This window comes from Pongo pygmaeus, chromosome 21, assembly GCF_028885625.2.
Source record: "Pongo pygmaeus isolate AG05252 chromosome 21, NHGRI_mPonPyg2-v2.0_pri, whole genome shotgun sequence".
NCBI lineage: Eukaryota > Metazoa > Chordata > Mammalia > Primates > Hominidae > Pongo > Pongo pygmaeus.
In genome coordinates, this window is record NC_072394.2 from 61701055 (window position 1) to 61725281 (window position 24227).

Consider the following 24227-nt stretch of genomic DNA (forward strand, 5'->3'; position numbering starts at 1 on the left):
CTCCCTTCCAAAAGCATGACAGGCAGAAAGCAGAGAAGGGCCAGGACTGGCTGAGGGCGGGGAGCTGGGCCTCTGGGGTGGACACACCCTTGGTCACACTGTGAGGGTAGCTTGGTTGGCCAGTCCCACCACTGCAGTGACCACAGTTGTGCTGGGCTCACATCAGTGAACCGAAGCTCTGGATTCTGAGAGTCTGAGGATTCCGTGAAGATCTGAGACTTGGGCTCAGAGCAAGGATGCGTGAAATTGTCCATATTCAGATTGGCCAGTGTGGCAACCAGATCGGAGCCAAGGTAAGTAACGTCTGGTTACTAATCCTAGCTTTACCACAGTCCATAGAGGCGGACAACCAAAAAAATACCCTAAGTTAGCAGGGAAGACAATAAGTCTAGCAGATTTAATGTACTTGCTAAATATCAGAAAATGCCTTTGGGCTTTAAAAAAATTCTTAAAAAAAAAATTTCCCATGGGAAAAGAAGGAAACAATCTTTAATTAAAGAGCTACAACACACGTTAAGGGCTTAGGGTGTTAATTTAATTAATGTTAATTTTATCCATAGATACATATGTACAATACATGCCAACCATTATATTACATAATACGTTTATCATCTTTTTCTTTGCCCACTCTGTTGCCCAGGCTGGAGTAGAGTGGCAGAATCATGGCTCACTATAGCCTCAACCTCCTGGGCTCAAGCTATTCTCCTGCCTCAGCCTCCTGAGTAGCTGGGATTACAGGCATGCACCACTATGCCTGGCTAATTTTTTAAATTTTTTTGAGAGACAGGGATCTCACTTTGTTGCTCAGGCTGGTCTTGAACTCATGGGCTCAAGTGATCCTTCTGCCTCAGGCTTCCAAAGTGGTGGGATGACAGGTGTAAGCCACCGTGCCTGGCACTTTTATCATCTTTTATTTTTTTGAGATGGAGTTTCGCTCTTGTTGCCCACGCTGGACCGCAATGGCGTGATCTTGGCTCACTGCAACCTCCACCTCCTGGGTTCAAGTGATTCTCCTGCCTCAGCCTCCCCAGTAGCTGGGATTACAGGCATGCGCCACCACATCTGCCTAATTTTGTATTTTTAGTAGAGACTGGGTTTCACCATGTTGGTCAGGCTGGTCTCGAACTCCTGACCTCAGGTGATGTGCCCGCCTGGGCCTCCCGAAGTGCTGGGATTATAGGCGTTAGCCACTGTACCTGGCCCACTTTTATCATCTTAACAATGAACTTTTTATATCTAAAACAGTAATTTGTCTCAAAACAGCTTTTTGAAGTTTTTTGAGAAACTTTCTATACCCTGTCACTATGGTGTCTTTTCCTTCCCCTCATGTTTATTGTAACGCTTAAAAAAATCACTTTTATTAGTATGCAATTGAAAATTTAAGAGAGAGACCTAAAATAAAGTTTTTGTGTACAGTAACATAATTAATTAAAATACACTCTCTGGAATATAAATGAGTTTTTCTTTCCCTTGCCCCCCCTGCTTAAAATTTTCCCCCAAGTACGTAACTTAATTGGCCAACCCCAAGAACACAGATGCCCGAACCCACGATCTCCAATCTTGATTTTAAAAGGACCGGTTGCACTGTGCAAAATTTATCGTGTTCTCTTTGCTACTGTGAAATTACTTTTACTAATATGAGATGCATTAAAAGTAAGGTTTTGAAACAGCTACATTCATCACCTATCAATGACACTTGGGTTGCTTCTGCCTTTTGGCTACTGTAAGTAATGCTGCTAGGAAACAACTAAGGCTTTTAAATGCAGGTGTTTTAAACCCGGGGCAAAGAACATTACTGCTTGAAAAGAAGTCACCATTCCTCCATGCCTCAGGGGTAAGACACTCATAACTCACATACAGAGAAGAGGGAGGCAGGAGCCCTGCTGCTCTGAAGCTGGAAGATAATACGGAAAGGGGCCCTCGAGATAAAGTGTTAGGTTTAGATAGGGTCTTAGTTCTCACTCTAGAGTCGTATTGTCTAGCGGTTAAGAGTCCTGGCTGACTCATCATTTAGAGCTATAAGAACTTTAAGACACATTTAATTTGGGGTATCTTAGAACTTGAATTTATTTATTCTTCCACTCCCTGAACAGTGCTGGCAGTTTACCATGAACTGCCTTGTTATTAAGACCATGGCCAGAGCAGCGCTGTCATTTAGAAGATATGGTTGGGGTTTTTAACATACCCTTGGGGATTTCAATATATGTGAATACATTTTCATTGCATTTTAATACGTGCTTCTCAGGGTGATCAAAAGGAGTCTTCCCAGTAACCGTTTCCATATTAAGAGCTTGGCACATATCTATATTAATAAGTACTGTGTATGTGACTGGAAGTGCAGTATGTTTCCAATAGTTACCAGAGGACAACTATGTGTAATTTTGAGTTGTATGTACACCTGATCATCAAAAATGCACATTATTGGCCGGGCGCAGTGGCTCACGCCTGTAATCCTAGCACTTTGGGAGGCCGAGGCAGGTGCATCACCTGAGGTCAGGAGTTTGAGACCAGCCTGGCCAACATGGCAAAACCCTGTCTCTACTAAAAGTGCAAAAATTAGCTGGGCATGGTGGTGGACGCCTGTAATCCCAGCTACTTGAGAGGCTGAGGCAGGAGAATTGCTTGAACCCAGGAGGTGGAAGTTGCAGTGAGCCAAGATTGTGCTACTGCACTCCAGCCTAGGTGACAAGAGTGAAACTCTGTCTCAAAAAAAAAAAAAAAAAAAAAAAAAAAAAAAAAATAAATAAATAAATAAATAAAAGAAAGAAAGAAAGGCCGGGTGCCGTGGCTCATGCCTGTAATCTCTGTACTTTGGAAGGCCAAGGTGAGTGGATCACAAGGTCAAGAGATAGAGACCATCCTGGCCAACATGGTGAAACCCCGTGTCTACTAAAAATATAAAAATTAGTTGGGCGTGGTGGTGCGTGCCTGTAGTCCCAGCTACTCAGGAGGCTGAGGCAGGAGAATCGCTTGAACCCAGGAGGCAGAGGTTACAGTGAGCTGAGATCATGCCACTGCACAGATAAGACTCCGTCAAAAAAAAAAAAAGGTGCTAATTACTTAAAATCATGCACAGAGGTCCAAGTTATGGGTTGTTTGGAAAAGTTCATGAAAAGAAATCCCCAAAGTGAAATGAGATATTATTGTGAAATCAGATAAGAATTCAGTTTATTTTCCTTTAATGGAATCTACACTTTACTAGCTTGGAGCATTATAAGGAGAAATTAGAGCTATATTGACATTAAATTCTAAAACAACAGCTGTAATGTATATAATGGCCTGAATTTAATAGGAGGAAAATACGATTTAGTACTTTGTGTTTGACATTTTATTTAAGGAGTTCAGGTGGGGAGAAAATGCAATCTTCATATTATTTCATATTGCTTAGTAGAGGCAAAAAGCGAATGATGCCATGGTTATTTATGAAAAGGCCCTAAAAGAATGTCTTGGGGAGGGTCAGGCAACCAGAGGGAAACAGGCTTGGGAATGCTAACTTTCTCTCTGGTTAACACAGCCTTTTTCGGGGTCCGTTCACTCTGACCTTCCTCCTGCTTTCAGTTCTGGGAGATGATTGGTGAGGAACATGGGATCGACTTGGCTGGGAGCGACTGCGGGGCCTCGGCCTTGCAGCTGGAGAGAATCAGCGTGTACTACAACGAAGCCTATGGTAGGACTGGCGGGGCTCTGGGAGCAGTGGTCCCGCAACTGGGAACACAGGCAGAGGAAAGGCAGAAGCCCAGGAGATGGAAATGTCAAAGCAGTGATGTCTAGGCTCAGGGAGGCGACAGGCAGGGTACCAGCATCCTAGAGCGGTGGGTCCCCAACCCCTGGTCAAGAGGCAGGAATGGGGAAGGAGCTGCTGGATAGGGACACCTTAACACAAGGCAGGTTAAGTACTCACTTTCCTTTGTGGTTTCACAAATGAAACCAGAATCATTTCCAATATGAAGGAAGAGAATCTCTGTCACTGGCAATATCACAGAGCAGACAATGATGGAAATTGTTTCTGGGTATTCTATAGATTTGTGGGATTGTTGTTGGGGTAAAAAATATGATGTTAGATACTCAAATCTCGACCTACCAAGGGCCCCCTTCTAGAATATCCATGATTTTTTTTGGACCAGTATCACAAAATTCTATTTTGATAAAACATTAACTTTTAGAAAAACAAGTAGGCTGACTTTTTCCTATTTTTCACAGGTAGGAAATATGTGCCCCGAGCAGTCTTGGTGGACCTAGAACCTGGGACGATGGACAGCATTCGATCTAGCAAATTAGGAGCCCTCTTTCAACCCGACAGTTTTGTCCATGGTACGTTTTTCCAGAAGGTTCCACCAGGAGGAGGGGGGGATGCTTTACTGGTGCCCTTCTTGTTTCACTTTTCTTCCCCTGCTGGTTACTCTTTTTGGCCACAGGTAACTCTGGGGCTGGCAATAACTGGGCCAAAGGCCACTACACGGAGGGAGCTGAGCTGATCGAGAACGTCCTAGAGGTGGTGAGGCACGAGAGTGAGAGCTGCGACTGCCTGCAGGGCTTCCAGATCGTCCACTCCCTGGGCGGGGGCACAGGCTCCGGGATGGGCACTCTGCTCATGAACAAGATTAGAGAGGAGTACCCGGACCGGATCATGAATTCCTTCAGTGTCATGCCTTCTCCCAAGGTGTCGGACACGGTGGTGGAGCCCTACAATGCGGTTCTGTCCATCCACCAGCTGATTGAGAATGCAGATGCCTGTTTCTGCATTGACAATGAGGCCCTCTATGACATCTGCTTCCGTACCCTGAAGCTGACGACACCCACCTACGGGGATCTCAACCACCTAGTGTCCTTGACCATGAGTGGCATAACCACCTCCCTCCGGTTCCCGGGTCAGCTCAACGCAGACCTGCGCAAGCTGGCGGTGAACATGGTCCCCTTCCCCCGCCTGCACTTCTTTATGCCCGGCTTTGCCCCACTCACGGCCCAGGGCAGCCAGCAGTACCGAGCCCTCTCCGTGGCCGAGCTCACCCAGCAGATGTTTGATGCCCGCAATACCATGGCTGCCTGTGACCCCCGCCGTGGCCGCTACCTCACAGTGGCCTGCATTTTCCGGGGCAAGATGTCCACCAAGGAAGTGGACCAGCAACTGCTCTCCGTGCAGACCAGGAACAGCAGCTGCTTTGTGGAGTGGATTCCCAATAATGTCAAGGTGGCTGTCTGCGACATCCCGCCCCGGGGGCTGAGCATCGCCGCCACCTTCATTGGCAACAACACGGCCATCCAAGAGATCTTTAATAGGGTCTCTGAGCATTTCTCAGCCATGTTCAAAAGGAAAGCTTTTGTGCACTGGTACACCAGCGAAGGGATGGACATAAACGAATTTGGGGAAGCTGAAAGTAACATCCATGATTTGGTATCCGAGTACCAACAATTTCAAGATGCCAAAGCAGTTCTAGAGGAAGATGAAGAGGGCATGGAGGAGGCAGAAATGGAGCCAGAAGATAAGGGACATTCACCGTGAGAGAAGCTGCGCCGTGGAGTCGCTTACAGAACAGTTTCTCATTAGATTAGTGTTTCTCCTGCAGCACTCCAAAACCCATTCTGCACTGCAGCACCGTGAATGATATGCACTCATCATTAGCTTCCACACAGGGACTGCGGGAGACAGGTGGGGACAGCTGACGGGCATTAGGGTCTTTGCTGACATTTACTAACCTTGAAGAGTTTGATATTCAATGCATACTTATTAACTTAAAAAAATAGCACATTTATTGTAAAGTGCTCTCTTTGTTTCAAAGTGTTCGCCAGGCATCCAGACTACACGTTGTGGATTTGCAGGGAGCCACTGGAGTTGGTGTTACATTTTTATACTTTAGCAGCACTGATAGGCACCCTGGAATCCTCACTTGCTATCCGAGGGCTACTAAGACTCTTTCCTTAGGTTCTTTCCTCTGAGCAAACACTGCCTGGCATCCTGCCTTCCAGTGCCTGCCAGCCTTCAGAAGAGCCAGGTGCCTGACTAGTACATGGGGAGCTACAGAGCCAAGGTCAATGTGAGTCAACATCCACTAGAAATATCCATGTTGTGTAGACCTGTGCACACAACATGCTAACTGGAAAAGAGGAAAAAAGAAAAGCCACAGTCCTCTCCACAAAAATACCTGGTCCAAACAAGAAAAACAAAAAGACAAGCAAAACTAAAGAACTGCAGTCCTCTGATCTTTATTTCTGAAGAGCTAGCCTTTAACATATATGTTTATATAGTTTAAATTTCTTACTACTGTTAGATTCCAGGAATTCATTAATAATCATCCTTGGCTTTCCTTTTAAAGGCTATTTTGAAATGCTTTTTTCACTTTCATTCAGTCATCACCCCCCAAAATGCTCCGCAGCCTCTCTGCTCTTTGAGAAAGGGCACACCATCCGCTCGGCAACCATTCAAATGCAGGAATTAAGCAGCAATGGCTGCAGTGTCCTTCTCAGTTACGGAGGACATCGTCTCGTTAGGGAACTTTTACAGTTCAAATTAATTTGCAGAAGTTGCCATAAATGTCTGCATAATGACACAGACTTAACCACTACATGATTTTAATCTGCTCACATTATAACAGGACCAAATACACAAGAGCGTAATCAAATCATCTGTAACTTCTTAATTACAGTTTACCTATTTCTGACATGCAGCACTGCCATCTCTTCCAGCACCATCAGGGTTTAAATGGCCCTCTAGAATTACCACTGAGATACACTATTTGATCCATGGATAACCGGTAGTGGGAAAATGCTCCGACCCTCAATGCAGTAAATATTTACTTGCAGGCAACTGGGTTCTCATCTCTTGATTTGCTTTTGTAATCAGCAATAACAAAATAGCAGATAGATGGATGACAGTTGCTCATTCTGAGAAACTTCACTCTCTTCACTTATGCATCATGAGGAAATAACTAAAATACATACCAAGAGAAAAATACCTTGCCATCGGATCATCAACAAGTCTTCTATTTACAAACTTCAAAAAACAGAAAACAACAATCATGTTTTAAATGCTTTCTACTTGTGGTTCAAGAAGCACTAGATTTAGTAAGAAACTCTACCTATATACTTAGTTTGAAGTTAGTAACTTCCTGAGATGCTAAAGACTTACAGCCTGCGATTATACAAGGATTTACACATGCTTCCTCTGATGCTTTACTTCTCAAACCTAAAAAAGCAATGAAATAGATGTAAGGAAGGAGGGATTTAAACCTTTTAAAAAACTTTTGCTGACTTATATTACTGTAAAGATTTGTTTGCTCAATAGCCATCATTAAACTACAAAGTAATTCAATTTTAAATGGCAAAATTGCTTTATTTCAGACTAAATAAATTCGTTTTCTTGAAGCCTAACCATCCAGACTGAGTAGTTAAAAATATTTAGAAATGCATCTCACCATCCTACTCTTTTGTATGGTAGAAATAGATTTAAAAACACAAAACAAACTAGAAACCTAAGAAATCTGTCCCTTTTGATTTTGAAGAGCTTATCCTTTAGCAGTACAGTTGCTACAGCGACCTTGGTCTCTCAGAGACCAACAGCAGAATCACCGAATTTTAGAGCTTATCCGATTCCTTCACTTTGCTCACAAGAACTATGTGAACTAAGAGATTGACAACTTCAAACATCATCCAACTAGTTAGTGGGATACTCATTAAGTTGGTCTGATTGGGGTCACCTCACCATTGGGCACAGTCATCCTGCCAGCTACCCAGCACTGCTGGAGGCAGGAAGTTTATTATACTACTGGTTTAGGATTTTTTTTAATCACAGAGAAAAGAGCCTCTAAGAATCTCTGCTGACAGTAAACTTGTCTTTTACTCAGTTACTTCACTCCTTTCCATATCATAAGCCCTGTCCCTAAGTCTCACCTCTACCCCATTTGCCTCCTTAATAATATACCGTCTATATACCAATAATCTACCAATATACTACCAATCTACTATACCATCTATATACCAATAATCTACCAATATACTACCAATATACTATACCATCTATATACCAATAATACCCCATCTGCCTCCTTAATATACCATCTATATACCAATAATCTACCAATATACTACCAATCTACTATACCATCTATATACCAATAATCTACCAATATACTACCAATCTACTATACCATCTATATACCAATGATACCCCATCTGCCTCCTTAATAAACGACTTATCTCTAATTACTTGACTGGAAATCATTTAGCCCCTTTGCCTATTAGTTACTTTATTTGTCCCATGTCAAAAAGGCCCGACAGCCTTTTGATTCATTTATTCCTGTTCCCTGTAATGGAGGATACTTCCTAGTACCTTAATCTTGGGGACCACAGCACTGAACTGAGGTGTCCTAACTTGCAAACAGCAGGATGACAGCTCCAAGGCGAAAGACTCCAAGGGCTCCTAACCTGCTGTTGTCCAGAGGCACCCTCTTCCACTCAATCGGCTGTGCCTCCCTGCTCACTCTGTGCTGAGAATTCAGTAAAACCTACAGGTCAAGTGTCGGGACAATAAGTCATTCCCAGAAGCCGAGAACAAAGACGTTCTTTTCGGCTTATCCTCGGCATTGCTGACAGTGGCCCTGATAAATTATTGTGAGCTTAAGTACCATGTGAGAACTGGTCCTAGAATGGTGTTTCAAAATTTCCAGTTCAAATTTATTTCTCCAGTCTCCAAAAACAGTTAAAATCAGGCAGTTAAGTTTGCAATGGTGTTTTACTTGCCCAAGCCCTTTCAAGTTTCAAAGAAAGATAAAAACATAACTTGCAACAATTTTTCATCCCTAAATAATGAATGAATGAATCACTATGGAAATACCACGAAACTGCTGTTGTGGTCACCGTGTCCCAGACTTGCAGTCAAAACTCCTAGGTTTTAATTTCAGTTTGGCCATCAACTCAATGAGCAAGTTATTAAATAGCTTTGCCTCATTTCCTATGAGAAATGCTACCAGAGTATGAAGATTCATTTACAAAACAATGTGAAAAACACTTTGTGCTTAAATTCTGTAACTGTTCTTATCTATAGGCTTTAAGTGCACAATACAAAACGAGTACAATTTAGTATTTCTTCTTCTAATCTACACTTTTAGTATTTAATAATTATTTCCATTTGGTACTGATAACCATGTCATTATTCTGACATGACAACAATTCGAAAATAAGGGACTACAAAGCCTCAATGAGAGCAGATAATTTTGATCACCAATTAATGTCATGAAACAACTATTTTGAGACATTTTCAAAATGCTTTCTGTATCCCTTTGGTCACTAAATATTAAATCTGGCTTCCCCTGCTTTTAAGAAACCCTGGTTCACATGGCCATAATCATGCAGCTGTGCAGACAGTTCCTTTAAAGAAAATGAAAAAGTCTCACAAACTAAAAATCAAGAGTAACAGTGAATCATATTTCAATTTATTGACATTGTCAATTTATGAACAAGACAGGATTTTTTTTTCCCCATGAAATGAGATCCTTTTCAATCTGCCATAACATGTGCCCACACATCTTCACCTTGGAAATGCAGCATTTCAAGCTTTAGTCAGGGTCTAGGAGGAAAAAGAAAATCCAACAGTTGCTGGCTAGTTCTCTGTGTTTTCTTAAAAACTCAACATGAATATAAGAACTAACTTCCTTATAGTGAACTGTGTAACTGTGGCCGTGGCTCAGATATAAAAAGCGCTGGTTCAAGTACACAGGCTTAGTCAAGCAGGCATTTCTCCGCTGAGTAAAAGGAAACACTCTCCCAGCATAAACAAACTACTTTGCCTTTAAAAGACACTAACATCTCCTTGTGCTAATGAGGTGGGGTCTGTAACCCCGACGGGCATAACAGAGAGGGTCTAACGCTTTGTTTAAGGGGATCCGACACTACTTCCTGACCCCCAGGACTTTGCAAAATCTCAGCATTAGATGCAGTCTGGCAGCTCTGAGCCGAGTGAGGCTAAATGATCTTCTGTTAGCTTATTGTTAAAACAAAACAACCCAACATAAAACCAGGTCTCATTACTCAGAATTATGAGATTAGACAGAGAGCCCCTAGAAAAGGGGCTAAATTTAAAACACTGCATCTCCAGACTTGTAATAAAATATTTACTAATTCAAAATGAAAATGAAAAGTGCTTAGGGGAGATGGTTCCAATAAGTAAAATTGCTCATAACCATAAGCTGCCAAAGGATTAATATTTATCACATTTCTGTGCTATTATGGGTCTGAAGCTTTTTAAAAGCAAAACAAGAAAAATTAAATCTGAAAAACATCTCTCTGATAATTTGCCTTGCCTACTTTTGAAATAACAATGTCAAGAAAGTACTTTGGAGATCAAATCACTTTTATAATGTGGAACACAAAAGTCTACACTTATCAACTGTACAGACCTTTTTATTTCACGAGAATTTAACTTTACATCACCAACATCTTTGAAAAAGTAAAATGAACCAAACCCTCTGAAAGCATAATAAATTAGCAAAACAGTATTCACTGCGGGGTCTTGCAGATTTTATTGCTTGATACAACAGCAGGACCCTTGCCTGCACTTGTAGTTATTATGTTCGGGAAGTAGTGATTTGTGAGAACATTATTAGATGTGGGGGAAATAAAAATGTAAAGAACTGTAGTTTTTCATGCTCTTGGACTGTTACGTAACTCCAATTGCAATTATACAAGTGGGGAGTTCATCCTCCAAATTATTTGATTTGTGCATACAAATGAAACAGGTTTAATTAAAATAAGATGGCTCTCTACCTAAGCATTGCTAAATGAACTGAAAATCAATGTGCCAATTACTTCTGCTTGTCAGGGCCCAAAAAGACTTTCTTTTTATTAGGCCAGGGGACTTCTATAACCTGCATGCTTTAAATTATATTATCCCAATAACTAACTTCCAAATACACTGACTAAAAAATGAATAGAACCCAAAACTAAAATTATTTTGATCTTTATGGTGCTCCAAAAACTTAAGATGCAACTGTTCTTCTAAATAAATCAGTAACTTACAGATTATTCCTTCTTTACTTTCACAATTTTTACGCTGCTGCCAGAAGTCTTCTCGGCATTTGCTTTGAATTCTGTCTTCAGTGCATCTCTCACTGCTTTTGCACAGATCTGGGAGTATCGGATGTAGCTGGGAGAAAATGAGAGAAGATATATGGTTAATTATCAATATTCCAGCCAGACAGCTGTTACTGTGTTTTTGCTTTTCTTCCTGTACTTTTTATTTTGGTTTGGTTGTACCTTATTGTAGAATTGGATTTAAAAATATGACTAATGCCAAAAAGTATCTATACAAAGAAAAAGAACTAGAAAAAAATGTACCAAAGTATTAACTGGTGTTTGGATGGATGATCTTTGATTTTTCTTCTTTGTACTGTGTTTTCTCTTTAGTGTATATTAATTCAAAATAAAAGATGCATAAATGTTTTTAAAAATCCCACAGCATAGAAAATAAAAGACTGAAATGTTTGGAGACTATAACATGAATCATCAATTCTCTCCTCAATTTCTCTCCTTAAAACTTTAATTATATTATTATTGGAAAATAAGGTATACACAAGTAAGAGAAAACTATTTTGAATTAAAACAATTCGTTCTAAATTATTTAAACTCTTTTCTGAGAATACTGAATTCTGTCTCACAAGTCTGCCACTGAATAACCTCCTAATGAAGATTTCTAAATCAAACTGAAAAGTGCTTAGAGAACATCATCAATTCTAGCAAAATTGTAAAACCTGCTTCCTGTTTGGTAGATGGACTCCCATCAACACTGTAGTTTCCAAAAGGTGTCAGATCACCTTTCCCACTTTTGAAAAACAGGAAGCGGGGAGGGGTGCTATTTTCTCATGTTTTAGAATTTATTTTGGGGACTCAGAGGTATGAGTTCCAATGCCTGCTTCCATTCTTACTAACTGGGTGACCTTCAGGCTGTTCAACCTTTTCAGCATGTTTACTGTTTACTCACCTGAAAAAAACCACAGAATAAAAGGATAATAATACCTGTCCTGCTGATAGCTGGGAGGAGGAAAAACAAGTGTGAAAAAGTATGGATCACAGAGTAGGTTGCCTAATAAACGGTATCTACTACTGGGACTATCATCCTTCCATCCTTCCAATTCTACAAGACTTCGCTGGCTTGACCTCAGCATCAGCAAGTCGGGAAGCTCTGTTGTAGTGTAGTCACATGTACCCACAAAATGTAAAGTGCTACACCATCCAGTCAACTAACAAGGTGTGTCACCTAGAGCAAGGTACTTCTGCTCACTCAGGTGCACGGGTAAAAAAAAAATCGGATGTGACACCTAGACCAATGGTTTGCGGTTCCACTATGAGACACTATGTCCTCAAGTGGGTTCCATATTTGAGCTTTCCAGGAGCCACCTCTCATCTTTGTGAAGGGCTCTCGACAGTTTACCAATGGCTTTCACCCCTTTTACACATAAGGAAACCTGAAATCAACAGGACTTAAAAGTTAAAAAAAAAATGTGTAAAGTTGTAAAAGGCTCCACCTCGATGCTGGATTAAAGGTCAAAGCTGCTAACGGCGGTCACGTGGAGAGAAATCTCCTGTTTCCCGAGGTGGATATGACTGTACTACTTTCACCACCCGGCTCCAGCACCATTCTAGAAGAATTGCTGAATAAGAGCTGGCCTCTCTCTCTCGAGAAACCTCCCATTCACAAAGGTGTCCAGGGGCACTCTGTGGGTGCTGGGCCACACCGGCGGGAAGCGAGGCAGGACACAGACGCGCTCCCACGCGAGGCCGAGGCCGCGCCCGCTTGAGCGCTTTGCCCACAGCGACGCCATCTTGACGGCGACGCCCGAGGCTAGGCCCAACCCCGGTCACGCGTGGGGCCGCTGCTCCGTGTCCTGCATGACCTGTGGGCACCGGGATGCGTGACGGCCGGCTCGCGAAGCCCTTCCCTCTGGAGGCCTGGGCCTACCTGAGTCCAGCCTGTCTCCAGTAGGCCACCATGCTGTCGCGAAAGCCGAGCGCGTCGGGCCGAATCGCCAAGACGCCGGCAATGTCGGCTCAGCCGGGCGGTTCAGCCGCAGGAAGAGCGGACCACAGAAGCGGAAGGGGCGGGGCGTACGGGCCTGCCAATCACCGCCTCCTACCCGGCCCCGCCCTTGAGCACGGCCCCTGCTGCCCTGCCGCGGAAGCCCCCCGGCGCCGGGAGCCAATGGGCGCGCGCGGTCTGGACTGCGGGTGCCAATCCCCGGGCTGGCCGGCCGGCCGCGCCCACCTATTGGCTCCAAGAGCTCCCGGGGCGTGTGTCCCCCGACCTTCCGTATTACCCCGGCGGGGACGACCGGGGCAAGAAGGCCGGGGCATCCTCGCTCGCTAAGGGCCACTGAGCCGCGTGCTTTCGGGAAGCGAGGACGCGAGGCGGCGCAGGCACGGCCGCCCCTAGGGCCTGGCTTTGCGCCAGCTTCAGGGAAACGGCGCCGGCTTTTTTAAATCTGTGGACAGACAAGCGTGTCCTGAGAGCTGAGATTTAGAAAGGCTCTTAGGGCACCCCCTTTCTCGGAGTGACACTAAACCCTGGAAACCCAGTGGAGGACCCCCTAGCGTTTTCTGTAGTTCTAGGACATTTTTCTAGGAAGAAAAATGTGAGGAAAACCCACTGGAGGCACAGGGGAACTGCCACGCGGCCGAGAAAATGCTCATCTCAGTGCCTGTGATTCCGAGAAACTAACCCAACGCAGTGAAGGCTCACAGTCTAGGAATTAAAGTGTTTCTCTCCTAAAGAAAAAAAAGCCTTTGCCCTTCACCTTTAATTACTAAAAAGAAATTATAATCAGGAAAAACATCACTTAAAAGAAAGTTTTTATTAACAAAAGTTTTCCTTAATCCACATTTCAACTTTATTAAATAGTCCAAGGGTTTCATTTATCAACACTTTTTCCAGTTTAGTTCTCTTAAATTCATTTGCTTGTTGTGCATTTATGTTTAAAAAGGTAACTAACTGCACTGGAAAATGAAAATTTATAGTTTTATCATTAGGTCAGTTTTAAAAATATCAAAGGATAAGGATTTAAAAATATTAGGGCATTACACCTTTTTCAGAACAAGGATAATTTACAGAAATTATACAAAGCAGATTTTCATCAAATATCAATTATTTAGCAATGTTTTATTTAGCTGAAATGTTATTTCACTTGTAAAAACTATCTCCGGTTACAAAAAAAAATCAGAAACCTTATTAAATTTAACCTGCTTTTACAAATGTCCTAAGAAGTCTTAAGCTAAACAAAGTTTAAGTAGGAAAACGATCATTTAAAAATAGTGTGTTATACTATTTCTGTGGTTTATGTACATATATTAACTGGTCTCTGATAGGAAACATGACTAGAAGTTTATCACACTAAGCACTGTAAAATAAAGGCAAGAGCTAATCATCTAGCAAAAATACTCTCTATGCAACAATTGCAAATGTCAAAGCTATTATTTAGTGGTTAATTGCCTGCTACAATACATAAAACAAAGTACATTTATTGGATTGTTTTTCAGTTTGCAGCTGCCCTCTTGACATCCCAAATAAGGAATTCCCGTAAGTAAAACCTGCAGTGCAATTCACTCAGTAGTTAGTTTCAGGCCAAGCCTCCCCCTACCATTATCCTTGTTCTTCCCCACCGCCCCCAAATCCTGCAGTGGCACCATATTATTAAAAACACTAAGTACCTGGATTTATGCCTCAGAGCAAGACATCATTTGAGTAATTTCAAATGATGTACAGCTTCTTCATGTAAAAAAGATGTTTTGTGGTCACAATTACTTCAAAAAGTAATTATATTCAAATAACCTGATATATCATGCCTTAGCAATTACAAAACCATGATTTTGACACATGGCAATTTTTAAGTTAGGCAAATGTGAAATGCTAAAAGATGTGAACAGCTGTTCTTCTGTTTAAGTTAGAGCACCGCAAAACTCAGGTAATGACTTTATTTTTTTCAGTTAACATAACCAGCCCACGATACAGCATACTAAATCACAAAGTACAAATCCAAGGAAGTTAATACCTTTACTAAGTTACAAAACTTGGGCAAATCAATACAGTACTCTTTTATAATGAAACCATACTTTTGTTGGAGTCATGTTACTTTAGTGATAATTTTCACTCCAAAAATATTTAAGTACCAAATCAAAACACTGGTTTTTAATGGTGGTTTATAGCATAGTAAGGTATTTTACACAAAATATATTTTAAAACTACACAATTTCTCCTTTTAAGTGAGCTCCCTTGTGCAAGCTGCTGAAGTGTACAGCAGCAGGGCAATGGGCGTCTATAGGAGGTGGCTCTGCTCTGTTCTGGGGTTGGTCCAAAGTCAGGTGGAGTTCCAATGTATGAAAAGCTTGAAAATTCTACCTTAAGGAGACTGAATATCAATACCAGTTTCCAAGGAGTTCTTGTTGAATTTTCACAGAAATACTGGAACCCTCAAAATCAGATAGTAATTTCAAACAACATTAATTTCAGATGATCCCTTTTATTTAGAGGCCCTGCATCTGTTTTGATCAAGTCACATAGCCTTACATCATCAAAAAAAACCTACCCAAAATATAGTTGTATTTTTAAAATAACAAATAAATATATAGTCAGTTTGGAGAGACCTGGAGTACCCGACGTTGTCTACCAACTGTCACGATCACTTCTCTGCAAACGCTGCTGCTGCCATTGGAGTCCTTATGGTTCCTCTTGCTGAGGCTGTCAGTTCTTCAATCTCAGCATTTAATTTATGTATTACCCATTCCATTGCTTCTCGGCCCTTAAAAAAAATCCAATACATTTATTGTTACTGAGGGAGAGCAAAGGCATATATCGAACTAATGACACACCAGGAAGTAACAAGGAGCGTGACAAGTTTAACTCAATCTCAGGATGACAGATCGTTTTTCTCCTGGCTTTTTCTAATGTTATTTAGCAAACATCAAATGCCTTGAGCAACTGGCTTGATCCATAAACTGACTTTTATTTTGTATGCAAAAGATGTTCTCAAATGAATCTACAATTAAATGACAGAATGTCTTATTTGTTTCATGATTATAGTGGTCCCCTTTTTAGGGGCAAGAAGGTCAAATCCCTTTTCTTTACATTTTAAACCAAAATCCTGTGCAAGGTCCTGCAGAATCTGGTCCTCAACTCACTCCTCACCCCTTCTCTCCTAGTGTTCTATGCAGTTCCTTGAAAAACAGAAAGAGCATTCCCTACTTCCTGTCTCAGGGCCTTTGCACACGCAGCTCCTCCACCTAGAACACTCTTCTTGGAATACCCCTCGCAATCCACCTGTCCCCATTTGGCACTCAGCAGAAACATCAGTTACTGAACACTCAATAAGCACTCTCATACCTTTCTGTACCTTTTCTTTCCTAATTACATGCTGTATGATTAATGTCTCCTGCCTCTTAGTTCCACGGGTGCAGGGACCACATTTGTTTTGCTCCCTGCTGTATACCCTGTCTAGCCTAGCACTCTGCATGGCACAGAGAAGGCATCCATGAGTATCTCCTGATAACCACATTAACCATGTGTTATGCAACAGTGCATGGCATCTTTCTCTAAACTTACTGTTTTAGATCATGCATTCTCAATAAGCAAAAATTGGTTCTTGGGGGGATGGAAAAAATCTCCCTCTTTTATGTATAAAGCCCACACATATGTATATGATATATAACTTAATGGAGGTGGCAATTAGGGAAAAAATGTCTAAAACGAGTTGGGGGGAGACAACAGTGAAAAAAGGTTGAGAAACAGTGCTTTAAATGACACACAGCTACACATCATTGAGCACTTCCTCAGTGCTGGGCCCCAGGCTACACACTTTCCATATGTTATCTCATTTACTCCACACCAACCCTGTAAAATGGGTAATCTCCACTTCAAGAACAGGAAACTGAGGCATAGAAAGGTTAACTTAATTGCCCAAGGTTACAAGGCTAAAAGTTAGAGCTTGGATGTGAACCCAGAGCCTTTGTAAGTAATTGCCCAACGTGCTGCAGTTTCTTATGGTAGAATGGGCAAGGGTCAGCTTACAAGGACACACATGCAGTCAGCACCCCATTCCATTCCCAGGAAATGAACCAGGGAATAATAACCAAGAAGTAGCCTCACTTACTTTACTAGCGTTTGAGGATATCGTACTTGCCATCAGTCCTTCAAGGTAACTGCTGAGGCTAACTCCTTTCACGGTGATTATGGCTTCTTGTGTCAAAACAGTTCTGGAACAAAACATATTCACACAGGTTCAGATGACCCAGCTTTCATTTTCAAAAAACTTGATAAAAAAACCTTAAACACCCTTTACGATACATTTGTTAAAATATTTTTTACTCACTTTTCTGGATCCTGAGGATGTGGTTTGTATATAAGTCTCTCATCTACTGAAACCATGTTTGTAAATGAAATCTACAGAATGAAGAAAAAAAAAAAGATCAAATCATTTTGGAACTGAAGATTCAAAATGTTGCTAAAATCAACACACAAGCCAAAATCTTACTAAACATACAAAACAACAAATAAACCGCTGCTATTATTGCATAAACTATTCACTGCCTACTTTTTATTTAAAAAGCAAAGTTGAGGAAATAAAGTATAATAATGATAATACACATAATCCCAAACTCATTTTATTGAGTGCTATCCCCTTAGAGATAGGCAATATCATGAGAGCAGGAAGGGTAAGGAAGCAACATCCAGGGCCAGGTTAGGCCAGCACATAAGCAGGGATTCTCTGAACCACATCATGAACACGCACTCACTTCTATGGCAACTAGGAGAGGGACAAAGAGCTCAGCCAGACAGTTTGAAATGAAACAAAAGGGAGCCAAGACTTACATTAGTAGATTTAAGTTCCATTGTTTTCTCTACAGGATCAACTACAGAATGTTCTTGCACATATGTTTTCGTTCTTGCTGCACCAATAAGCTAAGTAAAACATTCAGAATTAGGAATCAGAGGAGGAAGAATTTCTTACCAAGTGTATCAATATTTTATTTGAAGGAAAAAATGTGTTACAATATTTTGAACCAAAAATCTGTTTCCTAAAAACCAGAGGAAACAAGCAAAGGTCAGAAAGGAGGCCTACTCACATATCATGGATGAGAGGAGACTGCCAGACACAAAAACTTTTCCCAGAGGCAATTAGAAACCAGCCCACTGAGAATGTCTGCAACGTGAGGCACCACGCTGAATCTGCCGCGATGCGACAGTGGAGCGCTGAAGCTGAGATATGGAAATCAGGTTTGGGGCAACATGGCAGCTAGAAAAAGGAGAACTCAAAGGCATCTGTCAGTATCTTCCTAGAACAGCCCAAGGGAGGGGGCACCTCAGCTTCATTCTCCAGACAGAAAAACAGCGTTCTTACGATGGAGGATCGCACGTCAGTATCCACTGTCACTCCCTGTGCTATGACCCCAAGCCCACCCCCTGACCCTGCTCATTTCTGTGTCTGCACTATGGTTTGCATAAGGAGGCAGTAAGTACATTCCTATTGAAAATGTGTACTTTAGTTTTCTTAGTGAACCTACTCTCCATAAAGAGACCCTCTAAAGAAACCTGGATCCACTTATTACACCAGTTTTCTCACATTATGGTAAACTGGCATTCTAGTTTCTTCCTGGTAAAATCTGCTCACTAAAGCCTGTTCATTCTTAAGGGAATAGAATTGTTTCTAAATGTACAGGAAGGAGTTCCAGACCTTGGAACAAATGTGGCAAGAACAAGTCCGAGAACATACTCCTTACTTAATGTACACAACCCACCACTGACCACAGAACTCTCACCTAACAATTATGACCAGACCATTACTGCCAAACCTTAGTATTGGTCTCAAGTTGCTGGCAAAAGCAGAAAAAGCAGAATATAACTCCTTTCGGATCACACAGCATTAGCTGGCTTCCTTAAGAAAATTTTATCGAGTGCCTTCATGAAGAGTGTAATAATATTTCCAATTCATTATACACTCATAATTCAAGTTTATTATAATACAACTTGAACGGATGCAAAAAATGACATTCAGAATCGGCTCCCACAACCTATTTGAAAGTATAATGCGGGTTAGAAAACTTCTCTACAGCAGTCACATTTCTCCGGGAATAAAGACACACTTACAGACTTCACAATGGAAGGCAGTCCCCACTCTGTGCTGAGAAGTCTGTGGCTGTGCAACTTTCCAGAGGGATCTATATGTCTGTCCAACACATCAACTCCAACCACACTTGGGTTCATAGGGTTTGGGTATTTCTGCATTGCAGCTGTTGTAACAGTTTCCCACGGGTGGCTGCCGATGTGAACAACAACAACAAAAAAAATTCAAACATTTAAAAATATGCATATGAGTTAAACAATTTTTATAATCTATCAAATCATTCATTACAATGTAAGTTTAATGAGTTTACCTAGGAAAAATTACCTTCTGAAACACTGATGATTATGGGAAACTGATCTACATTTTTAACAGGCTTCAGTATTTTTCCACAATACAGGCTATGTAAAAAAACTCATATCTATAAAGATCAAAGCAGTCTACACCATCTTTCCTACTTATCATTGTCCACTTTCACATGTAAATTGTTTCTAGGAAGAACCAGTGATTCATGAAAATGTATTTAAAAATTATGTTCTACTGAAACAAATAGCCAAAAGTATCATTATGCCATTTATTATTTTTTCTGACCCCAATTCTATCAGTTTATACGGAAGTAACAAAAGTAAAAGAGTTTATGGGCACTATAAATCCTTACAGGGACCACAAAAAGATCCAAAGCATTGATTTAATTATTGAACTTTCCCTTCATTTTAATGTAATAAATAACAGTGGCTCCTCCAGTCAATCTTTATCTATTGTTTTTCTCAAAGGAGTGATTCTGATTTCTGTTTTGAAAAGGTCACTCAATATAATAAAATGTCCTTAAGATGCACTCCTAATATACTATTTTCTAATATTCTCTTTTAATATAATAAGCACTTGCTTATCACCTAGTATTGAAGTGGTAATAATATCACATCACTTGAGAACTTGCAGTATCTTTATTTTCTTCAAAAAGGAACATGTGCTTGGGTGATTCAAAATGTGATGCAACCTTAGTTCACTTCACAACTTCTGTGAATAAGACACTTGTACAAAAAATATCATTTTCAAAAGGACCCCTTATTAAGTACGATCAGTATTAAAAGTGACTTAGTCCACCTGCAGTCTGATTCTAATGCCTTCTACACTACTTATCTGTGCTCTCATCTTCATTTAAAGGAAAAAGACAAGATCTGGGGATGATGTTTCAAGCTACCATGACTGATAAGCCACACAGCATTACTTTTTATTTTTCTAAAAGTAAAACAAGTAGACATTATTCCAACCTTTTAGAGAACTCAGATTGACAACTACATCTTGTTGACAAAAGGAAAATCTCAACTCCATTAATTTCCCAGAACCCTGGACAACCAGTGACATCATTTTTAATGTTTTCATTATAATATTCTTTTCTCTACAATATTGTACCAATGAACCTCACATTCTGTCTTTAGTCTCCAGCCTTATCCAGCAATCAATGCAGGTATATAAGCAGAGTTGCTTCATCAATCTGAAGTGTCCCCACAAATAGAAGCATACAGGCCAAGCACTGATTCTTACCAAGACAACTCTCTAAAATGAGAATCAGATGAACCCTCCCCAGGTCTCCATGCAGTCATATACCATGGTTAGCTGGCTTCCATGCCCTTACCTCTTCCCTCAACCCTCTCTAAAAAATTAATAATCGCATTACTTCAGGGTGGTTATGCATTATTTGTAATTTAGTCCATCTCTCCTTTCTGAACCAACTTGAAACCATTGACGTTGACTTAGCTTGGCTCAAGATTGCTTAATGAACCATAACCAGCTCAAACATTACAAACAATACTTATTATGATTAATCTTCCAGCAATTAATCTGAGCTGTATTAATATAATTACGTGGAAAAGATCTCACAATGGAAGACATTCAAAGACCACGCCAAAGTAGAGTCAGGAGGACCTGGCTATGGCTCACTGACCTATCCAACTTCTTCACCTTCGAAACGAGGTGAGGACATTATTGACTCCACCGGCGCAGCATCGAGGTCTTGATTTACTTATGAAAATGTAATCAATCCAAAGAACAGTGGCTGACACATACTGGGCATCTCTATAAGTTGAAGGAATCAATGAATGACTTCACCTGGATGCCAACTACAGGCCTCAGAAGAAAAGTGTTGGAAAATCAAAGACAGATAAGATGTAGAATGATGATTTAGACATTGTTACAGAGTGACATCCTAAAGATCAGAAACAACGCTCAGATTTGTGAGGGGAGATGATGACTTCAATTTCAGACAGACTGAGTTTGAAGGGTCTGTGGGACAGGAGGGTAGCAATGCCTAACAGGCACCTGAAAATGAAAAGCGAAGCTCAAGAGAGGCTGGAGCTCAAGGTACAGATCTGGGTGCCATAAATGTATACCTATCATTTGGGACTTTGACCAAACAGCTCAGATTATGTGGGGAGAAAGCATGGATCAGGGCTGCTTCTCCCAGGACAAAAAAAAGTCTGTGACAAAAAGAGAAAAAAAAAAAGAAATTAAGATCACAGGTAAAATCCAATATAGGAAGGCCAACACAGAATCTCACTGAACATTTACACTGAATGGGAAAAGACAGGGAAGCGCTGAAGACAAAGGCAGAAAGAGTGTAGAGGGAAGCAGGGGATGAGCCAGGAAGAAGAGTTAGGGAAGATGTGGGAGAAGACAGTTCTAGGAAGACTGAGTGCCAAGAACCTCTGAAGCACGCAAACCCCGAAGAGGACTGAAGCATGCAAACCTGGAAGAGGACTGAAATTAAACATCCTCGGAGCTGAAATGGACTAGTGATGAATGTGACCAGGTTAATGAACATCTAAATGACTACAAATTTCGGGTCTTTTTCCTCCCAAAAAGACTAAACAGTAGGGGGAAAAAAAAGCTTCCTTCTGATTCCAGTATTCTATACTTTGCAGGATACAGCAGGCCCTAGGATGTGTCCCACTAAGTACAAATGCTGACAACGTTTTAAAAGTTGCCTTCAGAGGCCGGGCACAGTGGCCCACACCTGTAATCCTGGCACTTTGGGAGGCCGAGGCGGGCGAATCACTTGAGGTCAGGAGTTTGAGACCAACCTGACCAACATGGTGAAACTCCGTCTCTACTAAAAATACAAAAATTAGCCGGGCGCGGTGGTGGGCACCTGTAATCCCAGCTACTTGGGAGGCCAAGGCAGGAGAATCGTTTGAACACGGGAGAAGGAGGTTGCAGTGAGCCAAGATCACGCCACTGCACTCCAGCCTGGGCAACAGAGCGAGACTCTGCCTCAAAAAAGAAATTAAAAAAAAAACAGTTGCCTTCAGAGACATTTTTAAAAACATAAATGGCTTTGTAGCATATTTATTTACAAGGCTATACTAATTAAAACAGTGTGGCAACGACATTAAGATCAGCGGAACGGAGCAGGTAACTCGAGAAAAAAAGGATTTCGCTGCTTAAATTTGTGGCTCTTTTGTAAATGGAATCAGGGACCTGGAAGAGATGGTTCAAGGCCTATTTTCGTTAGTAAACATTTCACGTTATCCAAAAAGATGTTTCTGAACGTGGCGTCAAAGAGCTAACACGGGTAGGCCCTGACGACCGTCCTTTTCCATCTCTCAGCTGAAAATGGGTAACCCAGGGTCACACGCTTGTTGCAGCCAGAGCTAGACCTTGAATTCCAAATCCAAGGCTCTGCTGTGTAGATGAACGAGTTGTGAAAAGGCTTCACATCCTGGTGGCCAGAGTTCACCCGAAATTCACATTCGGAGGTAGAAACTCCACCCAAACGGCGGCCAGGGAAAGTACACTCTGGAGAAAACCAACAGCTCCCTCTTGGGATCCTCGGGTCCACGTCCCAAAGGGGTTTCACAGGGCGGGATGTGGCAACCCTGAGCGCTGTCAAGGGCTTCGTGCTCCGCGACGCCCCCAGGACCTCAGGAAGCCGCCGGCCCGAGGCTACCTCATGGTGGGGTACAGCCCGGAAGTGGCCCCGTAGCCCTGCCGGTCACAAGGCCGCCTGGGTCTGGAGGTCGGAGCCGTCCCCTCGGCTAGGGCGCCTCAGGGTCGTGACCTTGGCCTGCCCTCCGTGTCGCCGGGGCCCGCAGGCTTCAGAGTTCGCTCCCCTCGCTAGGCCCGACGCCTAGAAGCCTCCTGCGGGCCGCCTCTGCCTCGCCTCGACTCCAGGGCCGGCGTGCCTGCCCTCCACGGAGCCGACCCCGCGCCCCAAAACTTACTCAAAGACGTGCTCCGAAGTCCAGATCTTCATGGTGCCGGCACCCTGAGCGATGTCCGGGTAAGCGCCAGGGGACAACGAGGCACAGAAGCTGCACCTGCCCCTGCCCCGCCCCCAGCACCCCAGCCGGCGGCGCAGTGCGCAGGCGCCGTCGGGCCCGACGCGAGGGACGCCCAGACGCGCGGCCCCACGCCCTATCCCGGCCCGGGTTTTGCCCCAGCCTTGCGCGCGGCGCAAGGAAACCCCGCCTCTTAGCGCCGGGCGCATCGCGCCGGCGCAGTGCCGCAGACGGCAGCTGGAGGGGCCGGCGCGGGCGCTGTGCTGCGCAGGCGCGGCGGGCGGGTCGGGAGCCTTGACCTCCGGGCAGAGTTGGGTCAGGTCCAGGAGGTGCCTGCGCGCCCGCTTGGCCCTCCTTGTCCTTCTGGCCCGGCGCATCCTCGCCTGACATTTCGAGGCGTGTAGACGCATGCGGTCAGCCTGCTGACATGGATGTTCCTTGTGGTGGTCACTTATGCAAAATTTCCTGGTGCCCTACAGAGAGTTCCAGCCACCTCCTGGGTCAGCCCGGGCTGTTGTCCCAAATCCACCAGACACCCAGCCGATCAGCTGTGCCCGTCCCACCTGCCCTCCAGGAGCTTGCAGCCCTCGGAGGGGATAAATAAGGCGTGACGCGGAGAAGCTAACATCAGACCTGCCCATGAATAATACCCCTACGAGGGATGCGGTCCGGAAGCACGGTGCCAGGGGTCGGGTAGAAAAGCTTCCTGGCCGGGCACACCTTGCCCTAGGTGCATAGGATGGATCTGAGCTGAGATGTCACTCCCAGAGAGACTTCCCTCGTCACCGTTTCTCACCTTGTTGCTCTGCTCCATCACAATATCCTGTTGCATTTTTTATAGCACTTACCCCTCTGACAT

The 24227-nt window shown here is 42.8% G+C and overlaps 3 protein-coding genes across 3 annotated transcripts; 1 reads left to right on the forward strand and 2 right to left on the reverse strand.

Moving 5' to 3' along the window:
- Window positions 1-236: 236 nt before the first annotated feature.
- On the forward strand, window positions 237-8974 carry TUBB1 (tubulin beta 1 class VI). The gene is made up of 4 exons (XM_054467649.2): window positions 237-293; window positions 3559-3667; window positions 4201-4311; window positions 4416-8974. Exons 1-4 carry the CDS (start codon window positions 237-239, stop codon window positions 5498-5500), a joined length of 1362 nt encoding a protein of 453 aa, XP_054323624.1. The 3' UTR covers window positions 5501-8974.
- Window positions 8975-9403: 429 nt separating this feature from the next.
- On the reverse strand, window positions 9404-13100 carry ATP5F1E (ATP synthase F1 subunit epsilon). The gene is made up of 3 exons (XM_054467648.2): window positions 12947-13100; window positions 11008-11134; window positions 9404-9559 (listed from the first exon to the last, which is right to left on the reverse strand). The coding sequence occupies exons 1-2, from the start codon at window positions 12976-12978 to the stop codon at window positions 11011-11013; spliced, it is 156 nt and encodes a 51-aa protein (XP_054323623.1). The 5' UTR covers window positions 12979-13100; the 3' UTR covers window positions 9404-9559; window positions 11008-11010.
- A 716-nt stretch (window positions 13101-13816) lies between these two features.
- PRELID3B (PRELI domain containing 3B) lies at window positions 13817-23550 on the reverse strand. Its single transcript, XM_054467650.2, has 6 exons — window positions 23312-23550; window positions 19118-19286; window positions 17843-17932; window positions 17343-17413; window positions 17124-17226; window positions 13817-15776 (listed from the first exon to the last, which is right to left on the reverse strand). The coding sequence occupies exons 1-6, from the start codon at window positions 23341-23343 to the stop codon at window positions 15657-15659; spliced, it is 585 nt and encodes a 194-aa protein (XP_054323625.1). The 5' UTR covers window positions 23344-23550; the 3' UTR covers window positions 13817-15656.
- Window positions 23551-24227: the final 677 nt, after the last annotated feature.